Source organism: Copadichromis virginalis, linkage group LG13, assembly GCF_057382275.1.
Source record: "Copadichromis virginalis isolate Kocher_CV1m ecotype Utaka linkage group LG13, C_Virginalis_male_GT1.1, whole genome shotgun sequence".
Lineage (NCBI taxonomy): Eukaryota > Metazoa > Chordata > Actinopteri > Cichliformes > Cichlidae > Copadichromis > Copadichromis virginalis.
In genome coordinates, this window is record NC_140630.1 from 26,514,246 (window position 1) to 26,541,794 (window position 27,549).

General features: G+C 42.9%; 1 protein-coding gene and 1 long non-coding RNA gene across 8 annotated transcripts in view; one reads left to right on the forward strand and one right to left on the reverse strand.

Moving 5' to 3' along the window:
- Window positions 1-27,549, forward strand: part of LOC146695831 (uncharacterized) — a 42,569-nt gene that overhangs the window by 10,925 nt on the left and 4,095 nt on the right. The gene's annotated exons all lie outside the window — the stretch shown is intronic.
- sorbs1 (sorbin and SH3 domain containing 1) overlaps window positions 1-27,549 on the reverse strand; it is a 42,896-nt gene that overhangs the window by 5,667 nt on the left and 9,680 nt on the right. For 3 of the 7 annotated variants that reach the window (XM_085478277.1, XM_085478274.1, XM_085478275.1), the window contains 22 exons: window positions 27,066-27,108; window positions 26,705-26,791; window positions 26,210-26,326; window positions 25,337-25,443; window positions 25,023-25,164; window positions 23,374-23,516; window positions 22,848-22,908; window positions 22,631-22,705; window positions 18,402-18,437; window positions 18,191-18,293; window positions 17,168-17,282; window positions 14,009-14,092; window positions 9,934-9,983; window positions 7,905-8,083; window positions 4,421-5,875; window positions 3,213-3,277; window positions 2,841-3,011; window positions 2,186-2,232; window positions 1,731-1,845; window positions 1,462-1,587; window positions 1,147-1,341; window positions 423-944 (listed from right to left, as the gene is read on the reverse strand). In XM_085478277.1, the coding sequence (XP_085334403.1) occupies window positions 423-944; window positions 1,147-1,341; window positions 1,462-1,587; window positions 1,731-1,845; window positions 2,186-2,232; window positions 2,841-3,011; window positions 3,213-3,277; window positions 4,421-5,875; window positions 7,905-8,083; window positions 9,934-9,983; window positions 14,009-14,092; window positions 17,168-17,282; window positions 18,191-18,293; window positions 18,402-18,437; window positions 22,631-22,705; window positions 22,848-22,908; window positions 23,374-23,516; window positions 25,023-25,164; window positions 25,337-25,443; window positions 26,210-26,326; window positions 26,705-26,738 (3,942 nt within the window). In that variant the 5' untranslated portion in view covers window positions 26,739-26,791; window positions 27,066-27,108. Of the gene's footprint in view, window positions 1-422; window positions 945-1,146; window positions 1,342-1,461; window positions 1,588-1,730; window positions 1,846-2,185; window positions 2,233-2,840; window positions 3,012-3,212; window positions 3,278-4,420; window positions 5,876-7,904; window positions 8,084-9,933; window positions 9,984-14,008; window positions 14,093-17,167; window positions 17,283-18,190; window positions 18,294-18,401; window positions 18,438-22,630; window positions 22,706-22,847; window positions 22,909-23,373; window positions 23,517-25,022; window positions 25,165-25,336; window positions 25,444-26,209; window positions 26,327-26,704; window positions 26,792-27,065; window positions 27,109-27,549 lie in introns of those variants that run through there. The other 4 variants (XM_085478271.1, XM_085478272.1, XM_085478278.1 and 1 more) reach the window with 4 other exon arrangements.

Here is a 27,549-nt window from a genome sequence, read left to right on the forward strand (position 1 = left end):
TGCACGGAACAACAACATGCATCTGTACGCTGAAATTTACAGTATAAAAATCAGAACTTATTATTATTGCAGATCAACCCTGGAAATGCAAACACACTTGTCTTACAGCTCTCTGCAGCTAGGAAATCTAAGACTTAATACATAAGCACTCAAACACAGTAAACCATTTGCATATTAGTGGCTCACACACAACACCATGCAGACTTGCATATGTAAGCAAAGTGACCAGTTCAGTTACTGTCTTTAAAACTGAAACCAGCTATTGGCTAAAATCACCTTCAGGTCAGATCTACCAGTTAGTTCTCCACAAAAATGTCTGCGTCAGTACTCAAGAAAATCTACTTTAATGTCTCAAACTGTGGCATAAGCCTGTGTTCCAGAGTGAACTTCAGATGCAACACCACACACCATGCAGAAGATACCTCTGCAGGGCTATTTCGCCTGCTGCCCGGGCCTGCGCGGCCCCTGTCCCCCTCTGCGCCTTCCCCCTCTGTCAATTCCTTCTCCCCCCTCAGCCAGCACTCCAGCACCGGCCCACTGCTGGGGCTCACACTACGTGACACATGTGGGGAGGAAGGAGAGAGCAGGAAGTCCTCCCCTTGAGGCGGGGTAAATGTGAGGGAGGGGGTGGTCGAGTTGGGTCTGGGTGGGTAAGGCGGGGGTAGAGGGGAGGCGGATGGGGAGGCCATGGGGGAGACGCAGTATGGGCTGCCAGTGATGGGAGGCACGGGGCTGGCAGAGAAAGGTGGGGGCAGGTATTCGCCCCAACGGTATGACACAGTGGGCAGTGGTGGCAGCGGAGGAGTGGGAGCCGCAGGGGGACTCCCACCTCCCACAGTCAGGGAGATCCACTCAGAGGAGACAGCATGGACCTCAGGGGACACAGAGCGGCGGGGGGAGCGAGGGAGAGGCAGAGGGGAGGTGGTCAGACGATTACGGTACAGCTTTTTAGGGCATGATGGAGACAGAGAGAGGAAGAGGGGTAAGAGAAAGAAAAAGCAAATGAAAGACAAAATCTCTACACAACACAAATTAAAAGGTGGGCGTCGAGGTGTGTGTAGAAGGAAAATCATTTTTGGATATTAAAAGCACACAGAGGTGGTGGTAAGAGAAATTGCTCAGTGATCAGTGTGTTTGAGTCCCTACCTGTGGTGAAGCATTGGTGCTGCGCTGAGGTGAATGGCTGACAGGTGGATCCGGGTACTCCACCCCGTTTTTGACCCGTGGTCGTTTGTGAACTTCTACATAGGTGACGGGGAAAATGCCTTGACGATTGGTGCCTGAAATTTTGCCCTCATACCAGTTCTCGTCAACTCTGCGAATCAGTGTAATCCTCTCTCCCTGAACACACACAGGCAGATCCACTAATCAGGGTTTTAAAAAATCCTTGTTTGGATTAAAAGAGAAAGGGAATAAAAACCCGCTAGTTAATAGTTTATAATAACTCTTATTAAGTCACACCTTTCTGAAGGACATTTCCACAACTGTGTCCCCAGTGAAGTTAAAGCGGGCGACAGCTTCTCCATATTCCAGCACCTGCACTGGGGCACTTTTCTTTGGCTGTGCTTTCTCTGTGGGGGGGAGGAGCTGTGCAAGCAGACAAAACACCCAAATGTGACCAACCAAGAATATAAAATAGGGCATAAATTGTGAAAAGAATCGATTCTGAAATGCTTTAAAAAAGATATGAACTATGAGTCACAAATAACACACATTAACAGGCAATATACCTCAACATAGCTTCGAGGGAAAATACCAACTCTTCCATGATGTTCACCTTCATACCAGTTCTGATCAACTTGTCGAATGATGTACACAATGTCTCCCTTCTGAAATGGCAGCTCCCTGAAAATACAAAACCAACACACATTTAGAGATTAACCTCTCATAGTGTAACAAGATTGAGACGCTTTGAGGATCACATGGGTGGAATATACAGCATCACTTCACGGTCAAATGGTAGTTTTCTGTGATTGTTACATTTTTTTGGCACTACTTTATTAAAAGTTGAAAAAATTACTTAATATTACTTAAAAATATTACTTAAAATTACTTAATTAAGGTCCACTAGGCAAATATTTAACTCATTGGTGGTGTTATCCTTGCTGCTGCTTTGAGCTTCAATGCATTTATGGTATTTTCTATAAAAAATATATACATATAAATTCTCATAATTTCCACTTACTTTAGAGTTTCTGCTCTGAAGTCAAAGCGAGCCATGGCGGGCGTTTTCTGTGTAGATATATAAAAACAAAAATAAACGTCTGTGACTGTTACTATTTGGCAGCAGCTACACCAGTGTTATTCTCTGAATCGCACTGAGTGAGTGAAAATTTCCCTGAAGGCTAAATACCTTAAATGCCTCCATCTTTGTTCTTTTTGGCTACTACGCTCTCTGGGCTTTGGCATTTATGTGCGCTAAGAAAAGCTTTTCCTGGAATTTGTTGTTAGCTGTAAATCTGCACTGGCCTCTCTGAACATAAATATTCTAGCAATGGGAAGAATGATATGTTTGCGACTGAAAGGATGACTTGACCTCGGGGGCATGCTCAGTTAGAAGCTATTGTGTGTAATGTGCGAAACAGCATGCATGCCCTGCCACTCTGGACGTATAGCTGGTAAACTGAGTCCACTCTGCAACTTGAATCAAAATGTATATGGGAAATATTCCAGTGATAAACAGGTCAAATGTTGCCTTCTATCATGAATTTTTGACCAGGAGTGGAAAAGCCATCTGTGCCTGCAGAGACCTCCCCCCACAGCCTGACTCACAAAGTGACAAAGCATCTGCCGTCTTTCTTCCTGCTTACACAAGGATAAGACACTGCCGTGCATTGTACCTCTATGCCCGATTTCCTTTTCTCTGTGTTATCTGTGATGTTAAGCAGGTCTCCAAAGCGCTCGTTGGTGATGAACTGGTGGTGTGTGGGGACAATGCTCGTGTGTCGCCTCGATGCTGTGTCAGCCTCTTCCTGTTCCCGCTTCAGCCGCCGCTGCTCCTCCAAGATTTTCTGCCAGGAAACCAGACTGAACTGTTTGCACATTCCAGATATGGGTCTCTACTCTTTTATTCACAGATCCTTTGTTAGGCATAACACTCATGTTTCACAATAATCTTTATCAAAGTATTTGTGTTCAGAGGGTTAATTCATGAATTTTGCACTGAGAGGCATCAGTTATGAAAGTCTGGATTAAAGTTGAAGAAAATTCACCTCTTTGTCCCCATGACGCCTCCTCAAAACTTCATCCTGGCTTTCTCCGTGAGCTGGGGAGGAGTCTGAAACAGAAACCGTGAGGCGATTATCCCGTGAAGCGTTCTCACTGACCACCTCAAGGCCAGCTTTCAAACAAAAGAAGATGGTATTGCAGAAAACTCTCAATTTAAGTGAAAAAAAATCTCAAAACAATACAAAAAATATAACCATGCATGATTTAAATAAACATCTTTTATTTTTGCACCACTAAAACAAACAGCACACGCACGTTAAAAAAAGAAAAATCCTGCATGCACGTAGGAATGAACACAGAATGACCCAATGTGTGTTCATGACAAAGAAAAAAAGAAATGCAGGAAAGAAACAATGTAACCTACTGTGTCATGGTCAAAATAAATAAATGTGACATCATGACTTTACTGATGTTGATCGACCAACCAGCATCCACTATTTTACTAAAGAATCCTTTCAGTATTGCTAACACCGCCGTACCACCATAGATGTTTCATTTTGTGTCCGAGTGAGGGCCACAAGAAACAGCTGTTAATGCTTCAGGCTTTCTATCAGATGCTTAGAGTAGCATCTGTTATATGAGATAAGTTAAAGCAGGAAACATCCTGACAGGCTAAGGAATGAAACATGGTAGATGTGGACAGTCCCAAAAAGCAGAGAGGGTACAAAAATGGACACAATAAGACATCAGTTTGAGAAAGCCTTTGCTCTGTTAAATGCCTAAATATCAGAGTCAATTCCTAGAAATGTCGCTTTTACATAGGATGGGCATTTCAATGCAAGGTAATGCATTCAAAGTTTAACATTACATCGCATAATATAATAAAATACTGCTTGTTTTCGATGTAATGCCTATGCAGACCTACGCAGCATGCAAACAACTCAAATCTGATGTCCAGGGATTATATACGTTACCAAAAGCTTCCTGAACCTCCCCTACAGTCACTGAAGTGTTTTGATGCATTTGTGGGACCATACTCATTGACAGTGAAATGGAAGGGCACCGAACAGCACACTCATAATGAAATGGAGAGTTCCCTGTCACTTTGTAAACACACCACACAGACTGGAGATGGAAGGTGGTGGCATTGCTTTGTGGAGAAAAGGGACACAAGGTGAAGATAGAGTCAAGATAAATGAAAGACCACACAGGGAGGGAGGGTGACAAGTGGTGAAGGGATGGAGATAGCCACCTCTGCGGTGAGCTGCCAGCGGCTGCAGTAGGTTCCCGTTGGCGTCCAAGCCCTGCCCGTTACTCAGGTAGCCAGTGTTGTTTTCCTCTCCGTTACTCAGCCTCTCCAGAACCTCCAGGGAGGACAGACGCTGAGGGATGGAAGGTCTGAGCTCAGGCGAGAGACTGATAGGCCTCTGGGTGCCCGCTGGCACCCTGGTGGCTAACAACATCCTCCGAGTCTGATGGGACTGTGGGTTCTTCCGTAACCTGAAGGGAGCGGGGCCCATGAGGAAGAGGTTTCCAGGTAGTGTGGTCTTCTTCTCTGTGGGTGGCTGCTTCTCCTGCTGGTTCGTGGCCTGCTGCCTCTCATGCCTGAGGATAGTGGTAAAGCGGGTGTAGGAAGCTGGGCAAGAGCCTTTGCATTTGCTGGGTTTGAGGAGGAGTTGATTGTTCAAGTGGTGCAGGAGGTGGTGGTGGTGGTGGTGGAGATGGCTGTGTTGCGGAGGAGATGCTGTAAGCATCACTGAGGGGCTCTTTGATTCACTGATGTTTTGGTGATTTAGTTCTGGGGAAATTTCTCTCAGGATTTGTTCAACTTCTGCTTCTGTGTTACAGGGGGATTCAGTTCTGCTGTCATGTCTGTCCTCAGTGGACGAAGCAGCCTCCTCCACCATCACACTTTCTGGTGACATGTCCTCCTCCCCAGAGCTCTTGGCCTCCTGCTCGTCCAGGTTGCAGACATCAGCCTGCGTGTTGTTGGCCACTAAAAGGGACTCTGCTGACACTGCAGAGGCCATGTAGAGGTGGGCAGGGCTGTGGCTGGGGCTGTGGCTGTGGCTAAAGTGCAGGATGGGCAAGGAGGAGGAGCGGCTGGGAGCCGAGGTGGAGCGCTGGATAATCATTTCAAACTCGTTGACCCGTGAGGATACAGTATCCCGTGGAATGCTACCCCCATCATCTGCCTCTGACCTCTCATCCCCGTTGTCCTTTGGTTTTTCAAAAAGCGAGGTCAGGCTACGGACACTGCCGTGTGGGCTGCAGCCGGTCGAGCTGGGCCGCTGGATGTGATGCATGGTCCTGTACAGGCTGGAAAAATCTGATGCGCTTCTCCTAATTGCAGGGGAAACATTTCTGAGACCATCGCCACACTCACTCCCACAGCTGGACCTAGAATCTGAATGTTGGGCCTCCGCTTCAGCACAGTCTGTGTCACATTGCCCCGTGTAGATATCCTCACAGCTGTGGGCCTTCGGGTGCCTGGCATCTTTAGTCCTGCTGTCCTTACTGTTGCCACAGGGTGGCAGCAGTTTGGGCTTAAACTTAGAGGGCAGGATTTGGGGTATGCAGGCTTTGGCAGCAGATAGAGGCTTCTTACTCTTACATTGGTTACCTATTGCATTACTGGCAAGACTCGATCGACTATTTACAGAGGAGCAGGGTGAAATTATATAGCCATTCCCACCTTTATAATCCACTGGCAAGCATGCAGGACAACAGAATAAACAACATATTAGATTACAATGGTCACAGGTTTACACACATACACACTAAAACAGTCAGGCACAGTTCTAAAATAAAGACCAAGTTCCATCAGAAGTTGATGAGAAGAGGAATCAGACTTGATGCACTGTGCATCAAGTAATATATGACTGTTAAAAAGCTAAAAGCTAAAAAACATGGTGCTGCAGCAGGGGATAAAGTTTTACAAAGATAGAACTAGCAGATTCCCCGTTTATCAGTATCACTGCGAACAGCAACATAATGAGTGAAACAGGAAGTATCAAAAGGGTAATATAACGTGAAATGTTATGTGATGTCGGAGGTTATAAAGGACTCACTAAACAGGGACTACAGTAACTGACATTTTAAAAACAAACAAAGAAGAATGCAAAACCTTTCTGTTATCTATTTGTATTCCAGTAAGCAGTAAAATTATCCTCCATTGCGTTATCCTCCTACACAAATCTCCTCTCCTTTTAGCAATTACACAGACGTCTACAGTGATAAATGGCTGCTGGCACCAGTGCTAATACACCGCTCCTCCTACACGGCTGCAACCCCCCCAAACAAAAAAAACAAAAAACCCCCCCAAAACTATTCTGAGTCGACCTGCACAGTGAAAAATGAAAACCTATGAGAAATACTCATGTCAGTTCCTGGCTATACTAAGCTTGTGACAGCACTACAGATGGCACTGGGAAATGACACAACGCTTTCGCATGCTGCGAGCCACTTCTGTAGCATGAGTGACCAATCTGTCGTGTTCGTATCTGCCAGGAAAAACACACGCACTGAGGAAGTTAACTTGATATACTATCCAAGTCATATGGCAAGTAAAGAGTTACCATTCAGCCCACAAAAAAAAGCCCAGAAGGAGGCTCTGTTCTTTGAAACACAAAGATATTTTTTAAATTTTATTTTAAGAGCGCAAGGCAGAAACACATGATGATGAAGTGTTCCTTGCACTTGGTTATGTCTTCGGGCTTGTCTACACTCTACCTTCTGTGTCTTAAATAGAAAGAGACTCTAATGATCAAGGTGGCGCCTCAGGCGGGAGGGTGAAACAGGAGTGTGGTAGTCAGTTGACTGGAGAGCCAAATTTATTTACCACAGTTCAAATGGTTAAAAGTCAACACAAATTGGTCCAGAACAGCAGATGTAAATGGCTCTTCTTTTATAAGATTCCTGTAACAGTCATATTTTATGGAAAATACACCAAACTTTAAGTATTGGTGGGCAGTTTATAATCTGCTTATATCCCTAATGTAATGTACTGACATGTACTGGGTCAAACTGCCCCTTACACTCTTTTTCTTACATCTCTTCTCTCCACCTGAGTGTTTCTCTCTCTAGCCATGTGCGCAGGCATTCCAGCCTCTGACCCCACACTGACAGCTGACTTCCTCATGCCCGCCCACCCTCTGTGTCCTTTCTGTTTATCTCAACCCTGTCTGGCTGGGTTGTGAAGAGCAGAGCTCGTTTTATCTCACGCGTATCTCCTCGTCCATCCCCTCACTGGCCCTTAGCTCCCTGGCGCTGGAACGCTCTGGAGTCTTGCCCTAAGCCTGCCTAGCGACTGGCAGCTCACAACTGGAGCAAGGGTGGGTGGGTGGGGGAGCCCCAAGGTTAGCTTCCATCGACTTAACAAGACAACCTCACTCCCTCCGTGAGTTTTCCAAAGCAGATACAGTACACGCTTGATGAAAACATCCATGGCATTAAAAGCTTCTGGGGGAAATGAATGCTGTGAGGTGATTGGCCAATGCTGTGTGGTCTGGGAGCAAAGGAAAATGTGTGAATTCCGACATAAAAGTAAACAGAAACAGATGTATCCCTGTCTGATGATTTGAATGGTCCAGCATCACCGCCTCTAACTGATTGGTTCTGTCTCGGCAGGAGAAGCCTTTAAAGGCCGGCTGAACTGTCTACCATGTCCACATACATAAACATACACACACCTGCTTTTTTTACTGGCCACATATGTGAAGTAGCTGCTATCCTACCTTTAGAGGAGGAGGAGCTGCCGGGGCGCTTGTTTAGAGCCCGTAGACCTTGCAAGGGAATATCGCCGCCCTCTAGGACACTCTTGTAAACATGACGGTCACATTCTGGAGCCACAGGCTCATCAGTAGATGATCCTCTGTCCTTCTCCACCTCGCTGTGTCCAGACTTGCTTGAGGAGCTAGACAGCAAATCACAGGAACGCAGACAGCTAATTAAACACAGTCAATTTCGTTCAGCAAGAGCTGTTGTTGAATGTTTTTATGATAGCCAAAGGCACACAAATTGGGTAATGGGCTGCCATATGGTTCTTATTTAGCATATCTTGAGGTAATTCCTGTCTTTGCAGACTTGTGGGAGACGAAATAACCAGAAACAGAAAAAAGCTAAACGAGAGAGGGAGAGAGAAAGGCTGAATTTGGAGGCTGATGTTGAGAGAAGACACTGGCTACAACAGATATCTTGGCATTCTAGAGAGGCCAGCAGCAGAGATTTCTATAAATATTCTCCGAACATTCCCACATGGTACATCAGCCCCTGCCATGCACCTGTAAGACTCTCAGGTTAACTCTCTTTCCCATGCTGTCATGTGTTACTCATGTTGCTTCTCTCTCTGTACAAACAATCCTCCCGTTTAAAGAGACGTAGTCGCCAATAACATCTTGGTAATATAAAAACCCATTCAAACCATAGTGTTTAACATCTGCAGTGCTGCCAAGCCAAAGTTTTACATACTTGCGAATACCTCAACAAGAAGCTCTTTCATAGCTGTCAGAGAAAAAAAAAAAAAAAGTGCGCTGCTGGCTATACAGAGCCATTAAAATCACGTTGGCTCTACTTTACTTGCAAGAATTCACATAAACGGTCTCCAGGAAATGTACAGTACAGGAGCCATGCCAGATTTAGAAGAAGAAGAATCTCCAGGGAAGGTTCAAGGAAAATCAGACACCACTGTGACGCTTTAAAAGCAGCAACACTTCCTGCAGGTTAAAAACAGTAACACATTTATCTGGAATGATGAGGATTTCCATGAAATGCAAGTCACTGTGTACGTACTGCTCCATCATGACAAATTTCTCTTTTGTACGTTCATTAGATCAGTTTTAATGAATCTATTTCTGAGAGAATAAGACGCACTCCCATGTGCTGTGCTGCCTCAAAACATACACAAATTTGCTTAGCGTGAGCCTAATGATGCTATTTGGGCAACACACAGCTCTTGAAAAGTCTTCAACTTCAGACAGAGTCAAAAAAAAAAAGAAAAAAAAAAGAGGACTGCCATAAACATATGTGCCTTTGAAGGAAGTCAGTTTATGAGCTGAGGTTTCCCTTGAAAACCTTTGGGTGAGTGAAATTCCACTCGGCTTTCATCAACCACTTCTTCCTTTCAAATTAACAGCAAATCAGTGGATTAAAAAGCCGGGGTACGAATGTCTTTTGCAAATGCTTGGCCATGATGACATAATGATTGTAGCAGATGGAAACTTCTGGACTGTAAGCGCATGACAGTGACTATTACTCATACTTAAATTCCTAACATTTTATTACACAAACAGAAAAGACAGCATGCCAGTATCACCAGACAAAATTAAAATGATCAAAAGCTTTGTCCTAATGTGAGCTAACGTCAACTCTCATAATCCAGTTGCTCATCCTAGTTCTGTGCACACATTGGAAGGGACATAACGGTTTTCTGAGTTATGCAGCAGCTGGGCAAGTTCCCTCTATCCCAGTGACATCCAGGTTGCTGTCTTTAAATAAATCCCAACATAGCAGCCATGTCTCGACACCACAACCACCACCCCCGTAAAAAAGAAATACGGACAGAGGACACACTGTTCTGGTGGCTTTTTGCCTTATTAACAGGATCTCCTCAGGAAGCAGGAGTCTCCCGGTTGTAGGCGGGCGACCTCACCAGGGTGGAGAAATCTCTCATTGATATTTATACCCATAAGATGACTTAAATAATAATCTACACACTGGAAGGAGGACGCACAAACATTAAAATAAGGAGGAGAGGCATCGACTTACTACTGCTGCAGGTCGGAGGCTGTTTCCAAGGGGCTGAAAGAGGGGGCACTCTGCAACAAACCAAACAAAGAAGTCATTGATAGATCCACAGGAAGGTCTCCTCCAGCTAGAATAGAGGCAGCAGCATTAGCTGTGGCCAGATTCTCTCTTCTCCTCCTCTCTGTCGTTCACTCGCTGCTCTGCCGTTTCTGTCTCGAGCACCCGGGTTTCAGAGCTTCTCTGGTCTGGCTTGGCATGGAGGAGCAAGCGTGTGTTTTGGCCTGCATGCAAGTTGGAGAAACAAGCGGCAGTAAAGAGAGTGGAAGGGAGGGGGGCGGTGGGTGGGCGTGAATCGGTCAGGGGGCGCCCATGCGTGGAGGGGGCTGTCACAGGCTCAGCCAATGAACTGCTGTCTCCCGGTGAAGCCATCTCTTTTGTCTGATATTGGGTCGCTCTCATTATCACTGGACCAGACCGAGGGACAATTAACCAGCTGGTGGTGCAAGAAGGCCAAATTACGCACACACACACACACACACACACATATATACACGCTCAATATTCAAGCTCACACACTTGTCAAAGAAAAAAAAAATGCACTGAAACAACATATTATAAAAGAAACAGGTAATTATGTTATAAAGACAGAGAGCAAAAACAAAAGAAACACCACGTGAAGCACAAAGCGAGTGAAATGTTTAAATAAATGTAAGAGTAGCTGTTTTTAGTAGCTGCTGTTATCTCCAAAACATATGGGTGTGGGTGTATTGGGGGGGGATCATTCATGCAGCATGGTCGCACCAACATTTTGAATAGTTTACAGCAGACTAATTTTAGCACACTGTTTCTGTTGCTTTCCTCTTTTCGGACGTCACAGCAGGCAAAAATAACAGACGTGACACGGGCACTATGAATAAGAGCACAAGTGTTGTTTGCAAATACGATTGCACAATCCCTACCCCAGCCAGCCCGGCCTTGCTGTTAATGCCACATCCACTTCCCCGTGGCACGACCTAGCGTCCGCTTCCCACACCAACGACCAGACAAGGAACATTCTGAACAGCTCATTTGCCACAACATGCCTTTACACTTAGTTGCCAGGGCAGAAGGATCATTAATAACCTTTCAGAATAAGTGCCTGTCTTTATAAGAACGGCATATCGGGCTGGCAGGTCTATAGTCTGATCTATTTATAAAGCTAAATGTTCCATGTAGACTTGGGGAACACACAAGTGTCACTGAATTATCAGTGGCTCTTCCTTGCTCCACCACATCTTGTATCCCCCCCTTGTATCTGATAGGAAGAAGATGGTGTCCTCTGACACCCCAGGGTAATTGGGCTTACACACACACGCACACACACAGCATCAGTGGAAAGTAAACAGGAAACAAGCACGGGGCTTATCTGGAGTAAATGAATGGAATCTTAATCTGGTTATTTACAAGATGCCTGATTAGTGTCAGTTTATGTAAACTTTTCTTTATATAAAAGGTGGAAACTGGTCATTTTCAAACTAATCCGACACTGAAATCACTTAACATCAATTATTTTGTGACAGCTGACTAATGCTTTTATCCAGCTTGTAAAATAAAAGTGGAAAAAAGAAGATTGTTTGACAGGAAGAGACATGCATAAAGGATGAAACTACATGTTGTGACAAGGGTCCAATGCTCTATATGGACATGGATATAAGCCTCTGTGAGTCAGTGGAACACCAATGACAGTATTTCTGCAGAATTTCATGTGCATGTTTCCTAACAGGTGTCCCCGTTTACTCAGAGCTCAGACTCCTGTAGGCAGCGTTCATTTTCAAAATAGCGATCGTGAGTGGGTCATGGTAACACGAATCCCATTCTTTCCAGCCCCTTGTTTTCTGTTGATATGCTCTCATGAAAACAAACAGCTTCCCCATTGTGAATGGCCTGTTATAGCCCTCCACGCCCCTCTTCTCTCCTCCTCTAAATGCTTAAAGGTAAAGGTTAAGTGTATAACATAGGTTAAATATGAAAGCACAATGAGCTGGCTGGCTTACGGAGTTGCCTCCTTTAGAATATGTCAGGTGATAGGGGGAGGCTCTATGTAACTCGGCGCTGAGACAGTGTGGCAGCAGCCCTCACGCCAGCATATGCTCGACAGATGGAGTCACCATGTCAGTTACAGGGGGCCAAAATGCTCTTCCTGACCAGAGATACGTGTGGAATTCCAGTTCCCGCAAGACATGTATATCGATGAGCCAGTGCTTGACCACGACTGCCACTGGATGCATTTTCCGGCTCTTGTTGAACCTTGAATTTGTGACTATTAATCAAGAGGGCCATCACTGCAATCATACACAGGTCACTCTTACTTAGTGACTAGAAGTGGCCACTAGTGGACAAGTAACGATTTGAAAGTAGAATTTACACAAAGCCTTGTTGTATAAAAAGGGACTTCAAATTGTTTTAAACCATCCATCCATCCATCCATCCATCCATCCATTCGCTTCCGCTTATCCTTTTCAGGGTCGCGGGGGGCGCTGGAGCCTATCCCAGCTGTCATAGGGCGAGAGGCAGGGTACACCCTGGACAGGTCGCCAGTCTGTCGCAGGGCCATTCCTTGTTTTAAACCAAGGAATCAAAAACCTTTTATTATATTTAGGAACATTTTTCCTAATAATATAAAATGACTTAAAAGTTCTTCTTAGAGGTTCTTCTTGTCAGCACTCTAGGAGTAGTAAAAAGAGAGAGAACTAACTGAAGACAATTGAGATTTTTAGAGACTTCCTTCCATATCTCTAATCCAGTAATACCAAGTGACTGCTGATATGTCAATCAAACTCCAATGAGCCAGTGTGTCTGGCTGGCCCTTTAAGGTCAAATGCTGTGCATACCAGGTGCAGCTTTAGAAGTGACTTTGACATTAAACAGGAGCCAGTCATCAAGCCGAGCTCATCTGGCAAACATCCAGGCTGCCATGAGATAGAGACGGCCGCCTCCACCGCTAAACCTCCTCCACATATACACAAACCCGGAACAGGAGAGCCTGCCTCTACGTCTGGCTGATGCTAGGACATGATCTCATGCCGTAGCCAGTGGTGCCACCTCATATGATCCAGGGTGTGTCTCTGACTGACAGAGAGCGAGGAGAATCAACATCTGTTTGTGTGAAGCCAGCGCTACACTTGTCTGGTGCCAACTAATGCCCGAGGCATGGATTTGTCATGACACTGTATACTGCTTCATCACTGCCTGCACGCCTTTGGTAAAGATAGCAGACAAACAGCAATTATTATCTGAAGTGGCTGGGATTATCTTGGAACCTGATGCTCGTTTGGACTGCAGCCTCTCCAAGTGAAGAGTGACTTCTGTCTGAATCAGCCAGTCCAGGCCTCTGGCTTATGACATGTATGCTAGTTGGCAGGATGCACATCAAAGGATTTCTCTTGGGTTCTGAGATTAAGACATTGAAGAACAGGGTGCTTCCACAAAACATCAAAAGATCCCAATCAATAATCAGAACTTTTAAACACTATTAATCGAAATTGCACATGGATAAAGGCCACTGTTTTCTGCTGTCTGAATAGAATATGCTCACTCTGCCTCACAGGTGCAAATAAAAAGCTGAGATGCTCGTTTTTTGTTAAAAGAGGAACAAAAATAGATTGTTTCTATTTTAGATGCACCTGAGGAAAAAGTCCTGTGTATGATATGATAATCAAGGATGACAGTAGCTATATAAAGTCCTTTGGAAAGTTTGATCCTGATTGGTAATTATACATGTTGATTATTTTTAGAAATTTAAAAGCGAATATAAAAAGTCTAAGAGGAGTGAACAGAGACGGACTAAAGCTTATCAGTCATCGGTATTATTAATCCACATTGATGTGACACATGACAGTAATTTTAGTATAAGAGGAAAGAAAAAGTCCTCTCACACATTACCATATAACTGTTTTAATATAGGACGATCAGGGAAAAAAATAAAAGAGGGATGAGAAACTGACGTAGTCCTTACAGACATACAGTTTGTTTAGACAATATTTGAACATGGATGTTATCACATGCAATAGAAATATAATACAACATGCTGTCAAGTCTGAAGACAGCAGTCACTTACCGCTTTGTCAAACTCCATCTCTGAAAAGAATTTATACCAAGGCTCATTCTCTAAATCTACATCTTCTGGACTTACATCCTGAGTCTAGGGGCATGGTAACAAGAGGAGGAGAAAGACAAAGAGAAGATAGTTCAGACAGCACAGAATATACACACCGAGGAAATGAGCCCATAACATTGACTTGACTGAGCCAGTTTCTAACCAACAGGACAATTTTCAAGCAACGCTGTAGGTGCTCTCAAATAAATTAAAGATATGATTTGTATTGTTTTGAAGTTGATATTTGAATAGTTCAGGAAAGATCTTAGAAGGCTACTAATTTACTTTCTTGGTAAGCAGAAAATGAGAAGATTGTTATAAAGCAATAGCTAGCAGACAGGTCACTTAGCTTAGCACAAAGGCGGGAAACAGACAGTAAGAGACCCCAGGAAACTGCTGTTTAAAAAGTAAAGAAGTCATTTCTGACACTTTAAATTCAGTGAACACAAGTGTAACAAGTTATTTCGTTTCATAAGTGTTAGCAGGGTTGCTGTTTCTCTCATTTTCATCCTTTGTGCTATGCTAACCTGCTAGCTTTAGCTAGATATTTTGACAAATGGAGTGGTATACATCTTGTCATTTAAAGGCTTGGCAAAAAACAATTCAACAGGTTGCCCAAAATGTCAAATTATGCCTTCAACAATACAATACTCACATACACAAACTGTATGTACAACTACAAGCAGCTGGCGATGTTTTCCCTGTCTGCACTGTAAAGCTATGGTCCAGTTTAGAGAGAAAACACTGAGAAATACAAAGAGGATATTTTACAGGAAAATGACTTTAACTCTGAGATTTATTTACTCATTTATTTAACCACTGAAGCATATTGTTAGCCTCTGCTGAATGTCTAAATGCAACTTTGCATCTTTTCAAATACAATAGACTATGTGCACTTAGCATACGCTACTTCCGGTGTGGAAACTCCTGTGGGGAGCTTTGTTTCCGGTGTCCTATTCGTGCCTTGTTTATGGTTCAAAACAAGTTTAGCAAATGAATGAATCAAGCGGCGATTTACATTTCTATAGATGTCTTGGGCATTTACCCAATATATCTGTAAATGATGTTCATCGACTTGTCGATGTTTTTTCCCCCACGCCTCAGAGCAAAAGAGAAAAGGGATTCAAATTTTATATTTCTCAGTATCTGTAAACAGCGGTCCCTCGTTTATCACGGGTGTTATGTTCTAAAAATAACCAGCGATAGGTGAAATCAAGTAGCCAATTTTATTTTTTGACGGTGCAAAACGTTTCGTCGACATCGTTGACATACAGTACTGCACTTCGGAGTCACACTGCTAGCGATCGATGCAGCGATTCTGTACTGTACAGGAGAGACGTCACGGAGGAGTTCGTCTGCAGCGATCAGGACGCAGGACACAATGTGACGTAAAAAAAACAAAAGCATGCAAACTTGCACTAAAAATCAGCAAAACAGCGAGGTGAAAGGTGAACCGCGTTATAGCGAGAGACCACTGTAATTTTTAAGGTAAGTCACAACATACCCTTCGTAAATACTAATGTATAGAAACCCTTACCAGCAATCATTCATTTTTTGTGTGGCTTTTTTTCACGGTTTGTTGACATGCTGTGTAGGTGTGTACTTGACTAGCTGATCTCGACATAACGGGGGAAACATCTGGTTTGACTATTCTTCACCTGTAGTTTGAATGCTGAACATTTTCCTGTTTAAATCATAAGACCAGTCACTATACAGAGATGTGCTTCTGAATGTGGACGATGTGTCTTCTGATTTTGTAATGCAGTTCTGCTTGTGTTGAGTGATGTAAACAACTGATCGATCTAAACTCTTTAAACGTCAAAGTTGATCATTAGATTTTTTATGACACAACAGTGGTGAGTGTTCCGACCTTCTGCTCTTTGTAACTCAACGCGATCTTTCCGTTTTCGAGTTTTGGACATGATTGTGGAGTATATCTTCGCAGTAGCGATTGACCGCAAAGTAAAGCTACCGGAAATGTACAACCCCACATCCGGTCTCAAACCAGGAAGTTAGCATTTTCTCGTGCACAGGGTCTACTACTTTAGAAGGGAGAAAGGAAAAACACTTTCAGCGACCAAAGATAACACACTATCTATAAAATACAAATGGATATAAAACTGTCCTTTAAGCCTTTTACCGGCACAAAGCTGTTATTTAATAAGAACTACATATCAATTTTATTCTAATCTAATTAACAAGCAGATACATAATGTCCAACAACACATGCATACTCATTCTTGATCCGCAGAAATGTAGTCATATATGGAGAACAACACAACTTTGTGTAACATGAATGGACTGAAAGGAAAATGACCACCTCCATTAACAAGCGCATTCTTCTATTATAACAATTTGAGCTTGTAATTAAAAACAACAGAGCTCATTATTTTACCCCTGTCCCGGGATGAATTGGAGCACACTCCTAATGAATGCACTGGTTGGCACTGCATTCATTAGGAGAATCAGGCTAGATCTTGCCTAAAAACATCTACTAGTTTGATGTAAATGGGCTTCAGACAGCAATTACATAACCAACTAAGTACTTCATTACAATACCGAATATTCCCATGTCCTCAATATTATGTAAGAGGGAAATATAAAAACAGCCACCTGAATCTTATGAGACACAAAAGATAACTCTCAAGGACACTGAGTAATGCTGCATCATTTCCTCATCACAAAGTGTCCAGGTGAGAAATGAACATAAGACAGAGAGCATTGCATTTCCTCTCTAGTAAACACACAGGATCAATGTTTAGTGTCTGTGCAGGGACTCTCGGGATGCTCTCACGAGCCGATTCAGCCCAATAACCTTAAACTGAACACAGGAAGACAATGGCTATCCTTGTAAGTGATACTACTCCGCTTGCTTCCAAACAGGATCGTCTGTCACCGCAACAGGACACCCTTAAGGAATGTAGTGGCTACACATACGTCGCCTGCCGAGCCGTTAGTGAAGCTGCCACTCAGGAGCTTAGACACAGTGGAGGTGGTGGGGGTGCGGGGGTCGCATGATGGGTGGAGTGTGGAATAGCTCACACGACATGAAAACACAAAGGCAGAGAGAGGAAGGGAAAGAGAGAGGGCGGGGGAGAAACAGGCAGGAGGCTAGCATACCGTTCTCTCCAGCTTCAGCACCGATGATTTCCCCGGCTCGTACTCAAAGATGCTCTTGGGCTCGGCGCGGTACTTCCTGGTGTCTACCTTTTTATCTGGGGGCTCCCACTCATTCCTGTGAAGAGAGGCGGGAATTGGGGAAGGGTGGGGTGTGAGATCGAAGACAGCCAATCCTTATCAAGTAGTCTCCATAGCAACCAGCACAGGCTAAGATATCTTTTTTTTTTACGATTCATATATGACGTCCGCCCTCATTATGCCTGCCTCCCTGTCCTCCTCCTCTGCGTCTAATGATGATAGGACAGAAAATTCAATTCACAGTTGAGCCAAATGAGTAATTTGATTAGATAAACTAGATTGGACCTGGTAACAAAAAACAGAGCGCAGCATTTCCTGGGAGAATTTCTTAACAGACAGTCAAGTATAAAATGACTATTCAGAAAAACAGAAAAAAAAAATAGGGCAAACAAAAAGCATGCCCTCTTTGATGAGCATCAAGAACAACGCGGGACGTTTCAGCAGCACTGATAACGACGCGTTTAGGAGCGCAGGGCTTCATCCACAAACACCAAGGAACAAGGAAGGTCAGTCCTCAACATGTCATCTGCAGCTTTTGTGGGCAACACTTTATCCTCTATCACCTGTCTGCCTTCATCACTCCATCACTCACGTCTCTGAGTGCAGAGGCAGGCCTTTGTCTGTGCTGACATGCGGTGTGGAAGGTTGACACTAATCATACTTCAAGCAAAAAACTAGAGGACACAGTGGTGGAAGCCAATGGGAACAAAGCATGCTTAGATTTTCAAAGTCAGGGAATAAATAGATTTTTTGCTCCACTACAGTAAGCCCTGCTTATCTACACTTACTAACTCTGTAGGTAAACACAGGCAGTATTTCAGTATTTGAAGTATTCCGAACTGTGAACAGCTTCTTCTTCTAACAAACACAAACAGAACTGTGCTGTGTGTTAAGTATCAAAGCAAACATCTTCTCTTTGGACTGGGGCAGATGGAAGATGCTGACCTTTTGGCAGAGGGTTTGAGGGAAGACGACCGCATTGGCACTGGCATCGAGCAGCCTCTTGAATCAACCTCATTCTCACTTTTTGAGCGTGGGACTGCTCTCACTGGAAATAGGAACATAAATACCTCAATACTTGCACTGTGTAAATAGTGCCTCCAAATTTAGAACATTATTTTGGTTGAACTCCTACAGCTACTTATCCCAGACTCACCATCTTCCAAGTAACCAAAGGGGGTAGGACCATCATCTGAAAGAGGAAAGTACAGCAATAAAAAGTGATTTATTATTAATTTTATCTCTTGCTGTCTTTCTTACTTAAAAAGCAATGAATATAGCACAGTATTAAATAATTCAGAAGACACTGAAGACACTCTTTTCCTGCTTTTTCCCTTGCCTCACACCTTCCATTAGACCAAACACAGGCAAAGAGTGTCAAATCAAAGCACTTCAAGGGAAGCATTACTGAGCTAAAAGGGGATCCAAGCATCGATGAGCACTGAGGGTCTGACTGAGTAATGCACTGTAGAGCCACAGAGCCAGAACTGTCACAGTCAGAGAGCTCTGGTAAGAGTCACAGCTACACATCTACGTTGATCACTGAGCATCTCCTTTCATTTGACCTAAAACCTTGCTGTGGTGGCTAGATGTGCAAATCCAAAACCAAAACTATGAGCCAGACTCTACCTTAACCATCTAGTGCTTCAACCTAAACACTGGTTAGTAGAGTATTATTATGAGATCTTGCATAGATTCAACTCTGGGTAGCAGACTAAAAACCTTAATGTAGGACTACAGCAGCACCTAGTGGTGGAAATAATGCAAAAGATGCCTTATTGCAGAAAAGTCAGAATAAGCATCTACAAAATATTAAAAAAAAAAGATTACAGCCTGAAATTTGTAGTAATAGATGGTTAACAGAAAAAAAAGAACATGACAATATTATGACATTTTTCTGATATAAAAGGAAAAATACACTTGAAGGCGTCGTGCATCATCCATGCATCAACTGGAAATAGTATATTATTCAGGGGATGATCATAACACTTCAGTAGATGAGATAACCTTTTCTTTAATCAATGATTGTTTCAATAATTGTAATAAAACTCAGAATTTAGTTATTTTTATTTCACTCCTGAAGTAGGATTTTTTGATAATTATGCATAAAAAGTATCACTCATTATATAATTTTGTTATTTACACCTGTCGTTTTCCTACTGTGTTATGCCACAGCATACAGTATTGTCCAAAAGTGTTGTGCCACCCCTCATTTCTTCATATTGTTCTTTAAGTAGCTTTGAGGAATAGTTCTCCGTGTATTCTTTTTCACTTCAGTCCAGTTCTGTCATGAACCGGCTGTGTGGAGGCAGATGAGGACCCAAACGCAAAACTCACAGAGGCAGGAACTGAACTCAAAATCACTGCTTTATTGCAGGTTTCACACTAAACTGGGAATACTAACAGAAGACCGTGGGAACACAGAAAAACACACAGGTTCGGGGAGAAGACATTGACGACACAACACTGACCTGATGGAGACATGCACATAAATACACAGAGGGTTAACGAGGGAAGTGGGAGCACACGGGGAACACAGCTGACACAGATAATCATAACGAGACAGGGCAGGAGCGAACACAACATGACGCATACTGACGAGAGACTGTCAAAGTAAAACAGGAAGTACACAGAGGTTCAGACAGGAGGAGAGAGAGCACGGGGAGAACACAGACATAACAGGCTGGGGAAAACATGGAATAAAACACAAAGAGAGACGAGGGCTCACAGATACACAGGGGCACACAGGAGGTAACCAAATAAGGAACATCTTAACTAAATAACCTAGGAACCAAGGCATAAATGTAGTGCCTCTTCACCTCACTGTACAATACCTTGTGCAATACTTTTTGTAAATAGTCAACAGTGCAATAGACTCAATACTTGAAATGTGCAATTCACTTGTATTTTTATTTTTTTATTCCTATTTATTCTATTTATCCCCTTTGTATATTTTATTTATATTTGTTTCTGTATTTATATATGTGTGTGTGTGTGTGTGTGTGTGTGTGTGTGTGTGTGTGTGTGTGTGTGTATATATATATATATATATAACAATTCTGTAACTGTAACTTCGGTCGTTGCTGTGCTTTTTTTGGAAATCGAATTTCCCAGAGGAACCCACCCGAGGGATTAATAAAGTTCTATCTTATCTTATCTTAAATAGGGAACAAAATACAAAAACACATAAAAACTAAGAATACTGGGCCAACATGGCCCAGGACCATGACAAGTTCTTGTACCTGACCATTTTCAGAGAAATGTTTTTTTAAGCCACACTAACCTATGAATCATTTAAGCACCAGGCGCCTAACAAGGGCTGAACCTGTGTTGTTTTTACAAATGACAAACGACTCAGCAAAGAATCAATTTTTAAACTGCATTTTTAGTCACTTTGTTACCAGCAGCGTGTCTCGGCATTGCAGCATGTCCTTAAAAAAATGTGAGGAAATTGGAAAAATTGAGGACAAAAGAAAAAAAAAAAGCCCAAAAAGCTACATACAGCAAACGAACAGCATCTGAAAGTCATGTACTTAAGAAATTGGAAAAAATCCAGCAAAGATCTGACACAGGACCTAAGAGGTGCATCCGGCCCTTAACTTGATCCATCTACCTTTCATTGAAGCCTCATCAGAAATGGTCTTTGTGGAAGAGCGAGTATCAAGAAGCCATTCTTAAGGACGAAAAGGATAAGATATGTCAAATTACACAAAACCTGGACTGGAAATCAGTGGCTACAGGTCTTACAGAGTAATGAATACAAATGTGAAATTTGTGGTTCATTAGTATGTACAGGAGAGGTCAGGAGAGAGGGACAACAGTGAGTCTTTACAGACATCTGTAAAACATAACGGAGGCTCTGTCATGGTTTGGTGTTGCATTTCAGTTGGGATACTGAAGATGAAAATCGATGAAATTATATACACAGAAAAGCATCATCAGATTTTGGTTTACAATGCAATATGTCTGTGAAGGTTCTCAGTCATCCAGGTCATCGTAGTCAAAGGAGCTTGCAAAGAAAAGCGTCTGGACTTCTTTAAGTTGCTTGAAGATGTTTCACCTCCCATCCGAGAAGCTTCTTCAGTTTTAAGGTCAAATGGCGGAGAGTCCCAGATTTAAACCCAGTGGGAGTTTCCCCCCACAGAGGGACAAAAGGACCCCCTGATGATCCTCTAATCACCTGAGCCAAGGTGTGAAACTGGGTGTGGGTCCCAATCAGCCAGGGTTTCAGGGGAGCTCATTGTGAAACCTGGCCCCACCTTATCATGCGATTTCCTGAGGTCAGATGGCCCAGGATGTGAGTGGGCGTTAAGTCGTCTGGAGAGGGATCTCAAAACTGGATTATAGATGGCAGACAGTTGGTGTCGTAAACCCCCGCCTCTGTTCAAAGATGGTCGCTCACAGTGGACATAGATGGCTTCTTTCACTCCTCTTTCAAACCATCTGTCCTCTCTGTCCAAAATGTGAACATTGGCTTCGAAGAGCCACCTCCACAGGCCAAGACTCAGCAGTCCATCTGCATCTTAAGGATAAAGGACGCTCTTTTGAGGATACCAATGTTCTGCCATTTGACCTTAGAACTGAAAAAGCTTCTCGGATGAGAGGTGAAACGTCTTCAAGCAACTTAAAGAAGACCAGACACTTTTCTTTGCAAGCTCCTTTTACAATGCAATAACATCTAGAATGCATCTGATTGGCAACAGCTTTGTTTTTCAGCATGACAGTGATCACAAACACACTGCCAATGCAGTAAAAGCACACCTGGGCAGAAAAAAACACACAATCAGGAACACATTCAATCGTGGATTGGCCTCCCCAATGCCTGGACCTCAACATTACTGAATCCATGTGGGATCATCTTGACTGAGAACAGAACAAAAGGCAGCCAGAATCCAAAGAAGAGCTGTGACTGAGCTTCAAGAAGCCCGGAGAACTATTATTATTATTATTACTTACAGAAATTACTAGAAAACTTCGCAAAAAGAGTTCAGGCTGTGTTGAAAAATAAAGGTGGTCAAACCAAATAGTGACTTTCAAGTTTGTTAGAACTGTACAAACTCTATTTTTTCCTTATATATTCTACACTTCCACGAAACAAGGGGTGGCACCAGACTTTTGCACAGTATTAGATGCAAACAGATTCGTTCTGTGATCAGGAGTTCTGCACGAACCTTGCGGTGTATTTAAAGATTACTGTAATAGTGACTGTTAAGAAACACATGTCAGAAAAGATTACATTAAAGCCTTTCTGCATCTTCGAGCTCGGTCGTTTCGAGGCGAGTAGGTACTAGCGCAAAGATTAAACACAGCTGAAGTATTTAAGAGGGTCCAAGATGGCTGCAGATTAGTAAAGCCAACGAGAGTGGAGTTACTGCCATCAGATACCTTTCGATTTCACCTGAATCTCATAGCTCTCAGGGAATATGTAGGTGGGACGGTAAGGGTTTTCCTCAATAGGCTCTATGCACAATGATGGAGAGACAGAGGACAGCATGACATAACACAGAGACACATATATAAAGACACACAGGGACAGAAACAGACCAGGCAAAACTGATCAAACAGAGAAACAACACAGAGTAGAAAAAAAGAAACGACTTACCAGGTATTTTGTGAATCTGTTTGAACATTGTCTTATACCAGTCTTTGGACTTTTCAGTGTTCTGAAATTACAGTGTGGGAACAATTAATTCACAACCAGTCAATGAGAATTTCAGAAGAGCATCATCTGCATCCTTTTCGAGCAGGAAGACGTTCCCCTGTCTGAGTTTCTCAGAGCATTTTGTTTCATTTAATAAAGTGCAACAAATAAGAATGACAGCATCTCATTTAACGTTAATTCTGATGCAGTGCTACTGTGAAGCTGACACCTAAATGTGAGAGTGCTATTAGTAACACACACCTGCTATGAGTGTGATTAGAGGACTATATATTATATTTATTACAACGATTAATAAAAATAAAAATAATAATCACATCAAAAACATGACATGTGGTCATGCTTTTTGTGTAAATACCTCTTTTACTGTAGCATTAATCACTCATGTGTTATCTAAACAAAGCACCCATTAATAAACATTTACAGAGAGTCGATTAGTCTTCATTCGACAGCTGGTTTAATCGCTCACCCGTACAGGCACAATGGGCTTGTTGAGAGGACTCAGCACAGGGGAGTGCAGTGATAGCCGCTGCCTCTTCCCGTCCATTTCAGGGACTGGACTGACAGTTTCACTTCTGGATTCGGGGCTTTTGTCCCTTTCTGGGGTTGGGTCTGTGAAGCACAAGAAAAATAAGCTAAAAGAAAGCTAAGCTCACAACACATTTCCAGTGATATGGCAGCACAAGCAACCAAGAAGCATGAAGAGAGATTATATAAAATTTGTGCAAGAAATAACTTTTCAGAACATTTCAGATGCAGTACATTATTTACTTAAGTTACTTCCACCACCCATTTATTGTTTATGCTGGGAAACCACCATTACTTACTGGGATACTTCACTCAGTGAAGTGATTCAGATATTAATACCGCTCTACCAAGCAGAGTAAGCCTGTAGCTCAGTTTACTGAGCTGGCTACGTGTGTTTTCTACTGCTAATAAACTCAACTTTTAACTTAACAGGGAGACTCTTAATAATAGTGCCACCAGTGTATTTCCAGCAATCCAGATGAAAAATGTCTTTGGAATATGGGTCACCAGCTCATCCTAGTAAGCTACACAATGCATTTTGGGTATACTGCCTTTCATGCCCCTTTTACATAAAATACATGACAAATATCAGAAAGTATATTGTCTTTGTTTTCTACATGACTTCTCAGTGGTACGACAGGCTCAGTCACACACACTTGGATTTAAATGATAAGGATAAGGTCTGTCCAATGTCAAGTAAATAAATGAAAGAACAGAAGCCGGCCTACAAAACTCAAGTTCATGCTAATCAGTAATTTTTCCATGTAACCCACTGGTGACGGGAACAATAAAGTCTAAGATTAAAATCCCAGGTTTGATAAGAAGCAACACAAAAGAAAAACAGCATCAAACAAAAAGGAAATGAAATGTGTTCTGTATAACCTGAGCATCGTACTGCGTTCCCAAAAATGGTAACATGTTGGCGCCAGTATCTTGACTTATTACTTCATGACGCTTGTATCAAACTAACAAACAAAAGTTAGTCATGAAACCGGGAAAAGGGGGGTGGTGAGCACACAGATGGTTCAGTCGAGAAATGAAAAAGGTGTTGCGCTTTAATAAAAGCAGCACTTCTGCGAGCAGTCGAACGAATGAAAAAAAAAAGTGTTATATGTTGTAGACATCAACAAGACCTCAGTGCGTACCTTCAGAATGAGAAAGCTGCTTTTGCTGTTCTGTTGTGAAACAAACACGGACAGAGACATGGCAACTAAAACGTGACTCAGCAGTGATGTGTGAAAGCAGTTGTTATACATGTAACGCGGACAGAGACAACAACACCGTTAAATGTTCCATGTGAGACTTTGAACACTGACACAGCAGAAAACATCTACTCGCTAAGTAAAGATGTAGCGGAGTGATAAGCAGAAAAGCAACACAACCAGTGCCTGAACTGTAAGCTGAGGTTATTCTGTGTTTTGGCAGCTGGTCCCTCTGCATGTGTGTTTTGCCGGTGCTCCAGTGCAACATTCAGTGGGTCTGAGTGACATATATATGACTTAATACCACCAAGCTTCCCTAAAAGGGCACACAAGCAATTTTAAGCTTCTTAATATCTGTCGCCCCCAACCTACAGACAGGTGTGCTCACCTCTGTTGTGTTGTAGCAGGACTATGGTGGGGTTAACTATGCTGGTGCAGGGATAAACAGAGCTGGGAGTCGATGTCACCGAGTTCTGAATGTCAGTGGAGAACGGAGCTTGATTTTCTTTTATGCTCTCAGATGAATTGTTCTGAAAGTGACAGAAGATACAAGTTTACAAGTCAAGAGAAAGAAAAACTGTCCTGTAATAAAAACAAGAAGAAAAAAAAGACATCTAACCAGCACCCTAAAATAACAAGATCAATCAGTGCTCATAAAATCAAACCAAGATCGTGTGTTAAATGGGGTGGAAGTAAACGTACCTGGCACAGAGTGTTGTTTACAGGAGGTAAATCGGCTGTGTCATTGCTGCCACCCTCAGCCAGTCCTGCTTTAGAGCTGTCTCCATTAATCTGGCTTGTCCAGCCACCTAAAAAGGGTCCAAAACTCTCTTAGTTTGGCAGCCAGCGCGGCAAGAACAAAAACACTGGGGACGATGCTAAAAAGTAAATTCTCTGACCGAGCTTATGACAGCAAATCATAACAGATAATTGCAGATAAAATAAATCTCCATTTCATTCTGCAGGGTGTGAATGCTTTCCTTAGTGGTTTTCATGCATGGGGCTGTTAATATCCCCAGAAAAAAAAGAAGGATTCTCCCACAATCTCTGAACTTTGTCACAAGAACAAAGTGCCTATTCAGTTAGCTGTTAAGGCCATTTGTTCCACTGGCCTTTATATTCAGACTCTACAACAATTAAAGCATCTCCCCAAAAGCCTTGGCTAGCCTCCAGACCGGTTCCATTCCGCTCTGCACAACAAACGAGCCCACAGTTAAGGCTGCCTGCTCCAAAGTGCAGCGTGGGCAGGCCACAACAAAAGACCTCTTTGACACTTGTATGAAAATATGAGCAGTCGCCCTTCATCACGGCTCTGAGCGTGCCCAGCTGAGCATACACTTTAAAACGTGAGTAGTTATATAATCCTGCAAAAACACTTGAAATGCTGACAAACATGACGAAACGCCCGTTAAATTACGGCCAAACTGACATCCTCTGTCCACATTTTACACGGATGTGCTCCTGGTCCCCCACCACCACACACACGTGGCCATGTTATTCTTGCTAACCTCTTAATATTCTCTTCATCATGTGGAGAGCTGTTACGAAACAACTGTGGCAGCTGTCCTGACTTACTTGGTGTTGAGATGACGTTTGGCTCATCGCTGATGCAGTCCTCATCATCGATGTGGACGAGAGTGGCCCTTAGGGTCACCACGCCTTTCCCTTTGCAAACTCTGCTCGGGTCCAAATCTGAAAACATTCAAAATCTCACTTTAGCTGCTATTTATTTATTTGTTTTGGTGGTTGTTAAGGAACGTCTTGCTGCTGAGAATCCAACTTACTGCTACTTCATGCTCCAAATCGCCAAAATAGAACTGTTACATCAAAACCAGGCCATCAAATTAATATCCTGCTGTCCTGTAAAACTAATTACCATGAGCACCCCGCCAGAGGTGAAAGTAGAGCGCCTGAAGCTTGCTCTATGCAGAATTTCTTTATTCCCTCGTTAAATTAACACCCAATTCTCAACAAGTGACTTTGAAGACCACATTCTATGTCTTCTGTGTGAGTATGAGGTTTCCACAACTGTAGTAGCTGAAACATTGATGAGCCACATGGATGCATCACCTGGGGTGGGAATCAGGTCAGGAGAGCCTTTCATGCTTTTCACAGGTGTAATCCTGACAGCACAGACTGTTCGAGGACCTGAAGGGACTTTAACACAACAAACACACAGGAAGGAACAAAAAGAGTTTTTTTGTGTGTGATTATGAAAAAAATTTAAGGCAAAACATCCCACTTTTAAGATTTGAAGCAATTATCCAGCAGTTATCTATCAGCTATTCATTAAAGCAATTCACTATCTGATTTAACAAGGGTGCTCGTGATCGATTTAATGCCATGCAAGTGATGAATTCACATCATTGTGGTACAGAGGAGATGAGGTTAAATTAACTATTTGATAGGCTTAGACTGAGAGCTGACTTACTGGGAGTTGCGCTTGGTCTTACGCCGCCCTCTGCTGGAGAGCCCTGGAAAGTAAACACATGGAAGACTATTAAATAGGAGGATTCCCCAAGATAGATTCCTATGATGTATTATTAACTATTAACCTGCAGCTACACAAAGATCCAGACAGAATTCAGAAAAAAAATTTATGAACAACAACTAAATAACTTTTTGTTGGAGGCACAAAACAAAATTTTCAATTCATTTCAGGTCCTAGCAGAAAGAGATGAAAGGGTTTGGATCTATGGGCACCTATAAAGAAATCCACTCGTGTTCATTTTAATCTACAGTCACCTGTGCTTCCCTCCAATGTTCATGACTTAGTCTGACAAATGTAGCACCGCAGCAGTGGAAACATCTGCATCATTCTCAATAAACTTCACATCAGATGGACTGAGGAGCATGGATTTGATAACCGGGCCAGGTCTCTGCTTGTTAGAATGGATGACTGTATGCACTGAAGG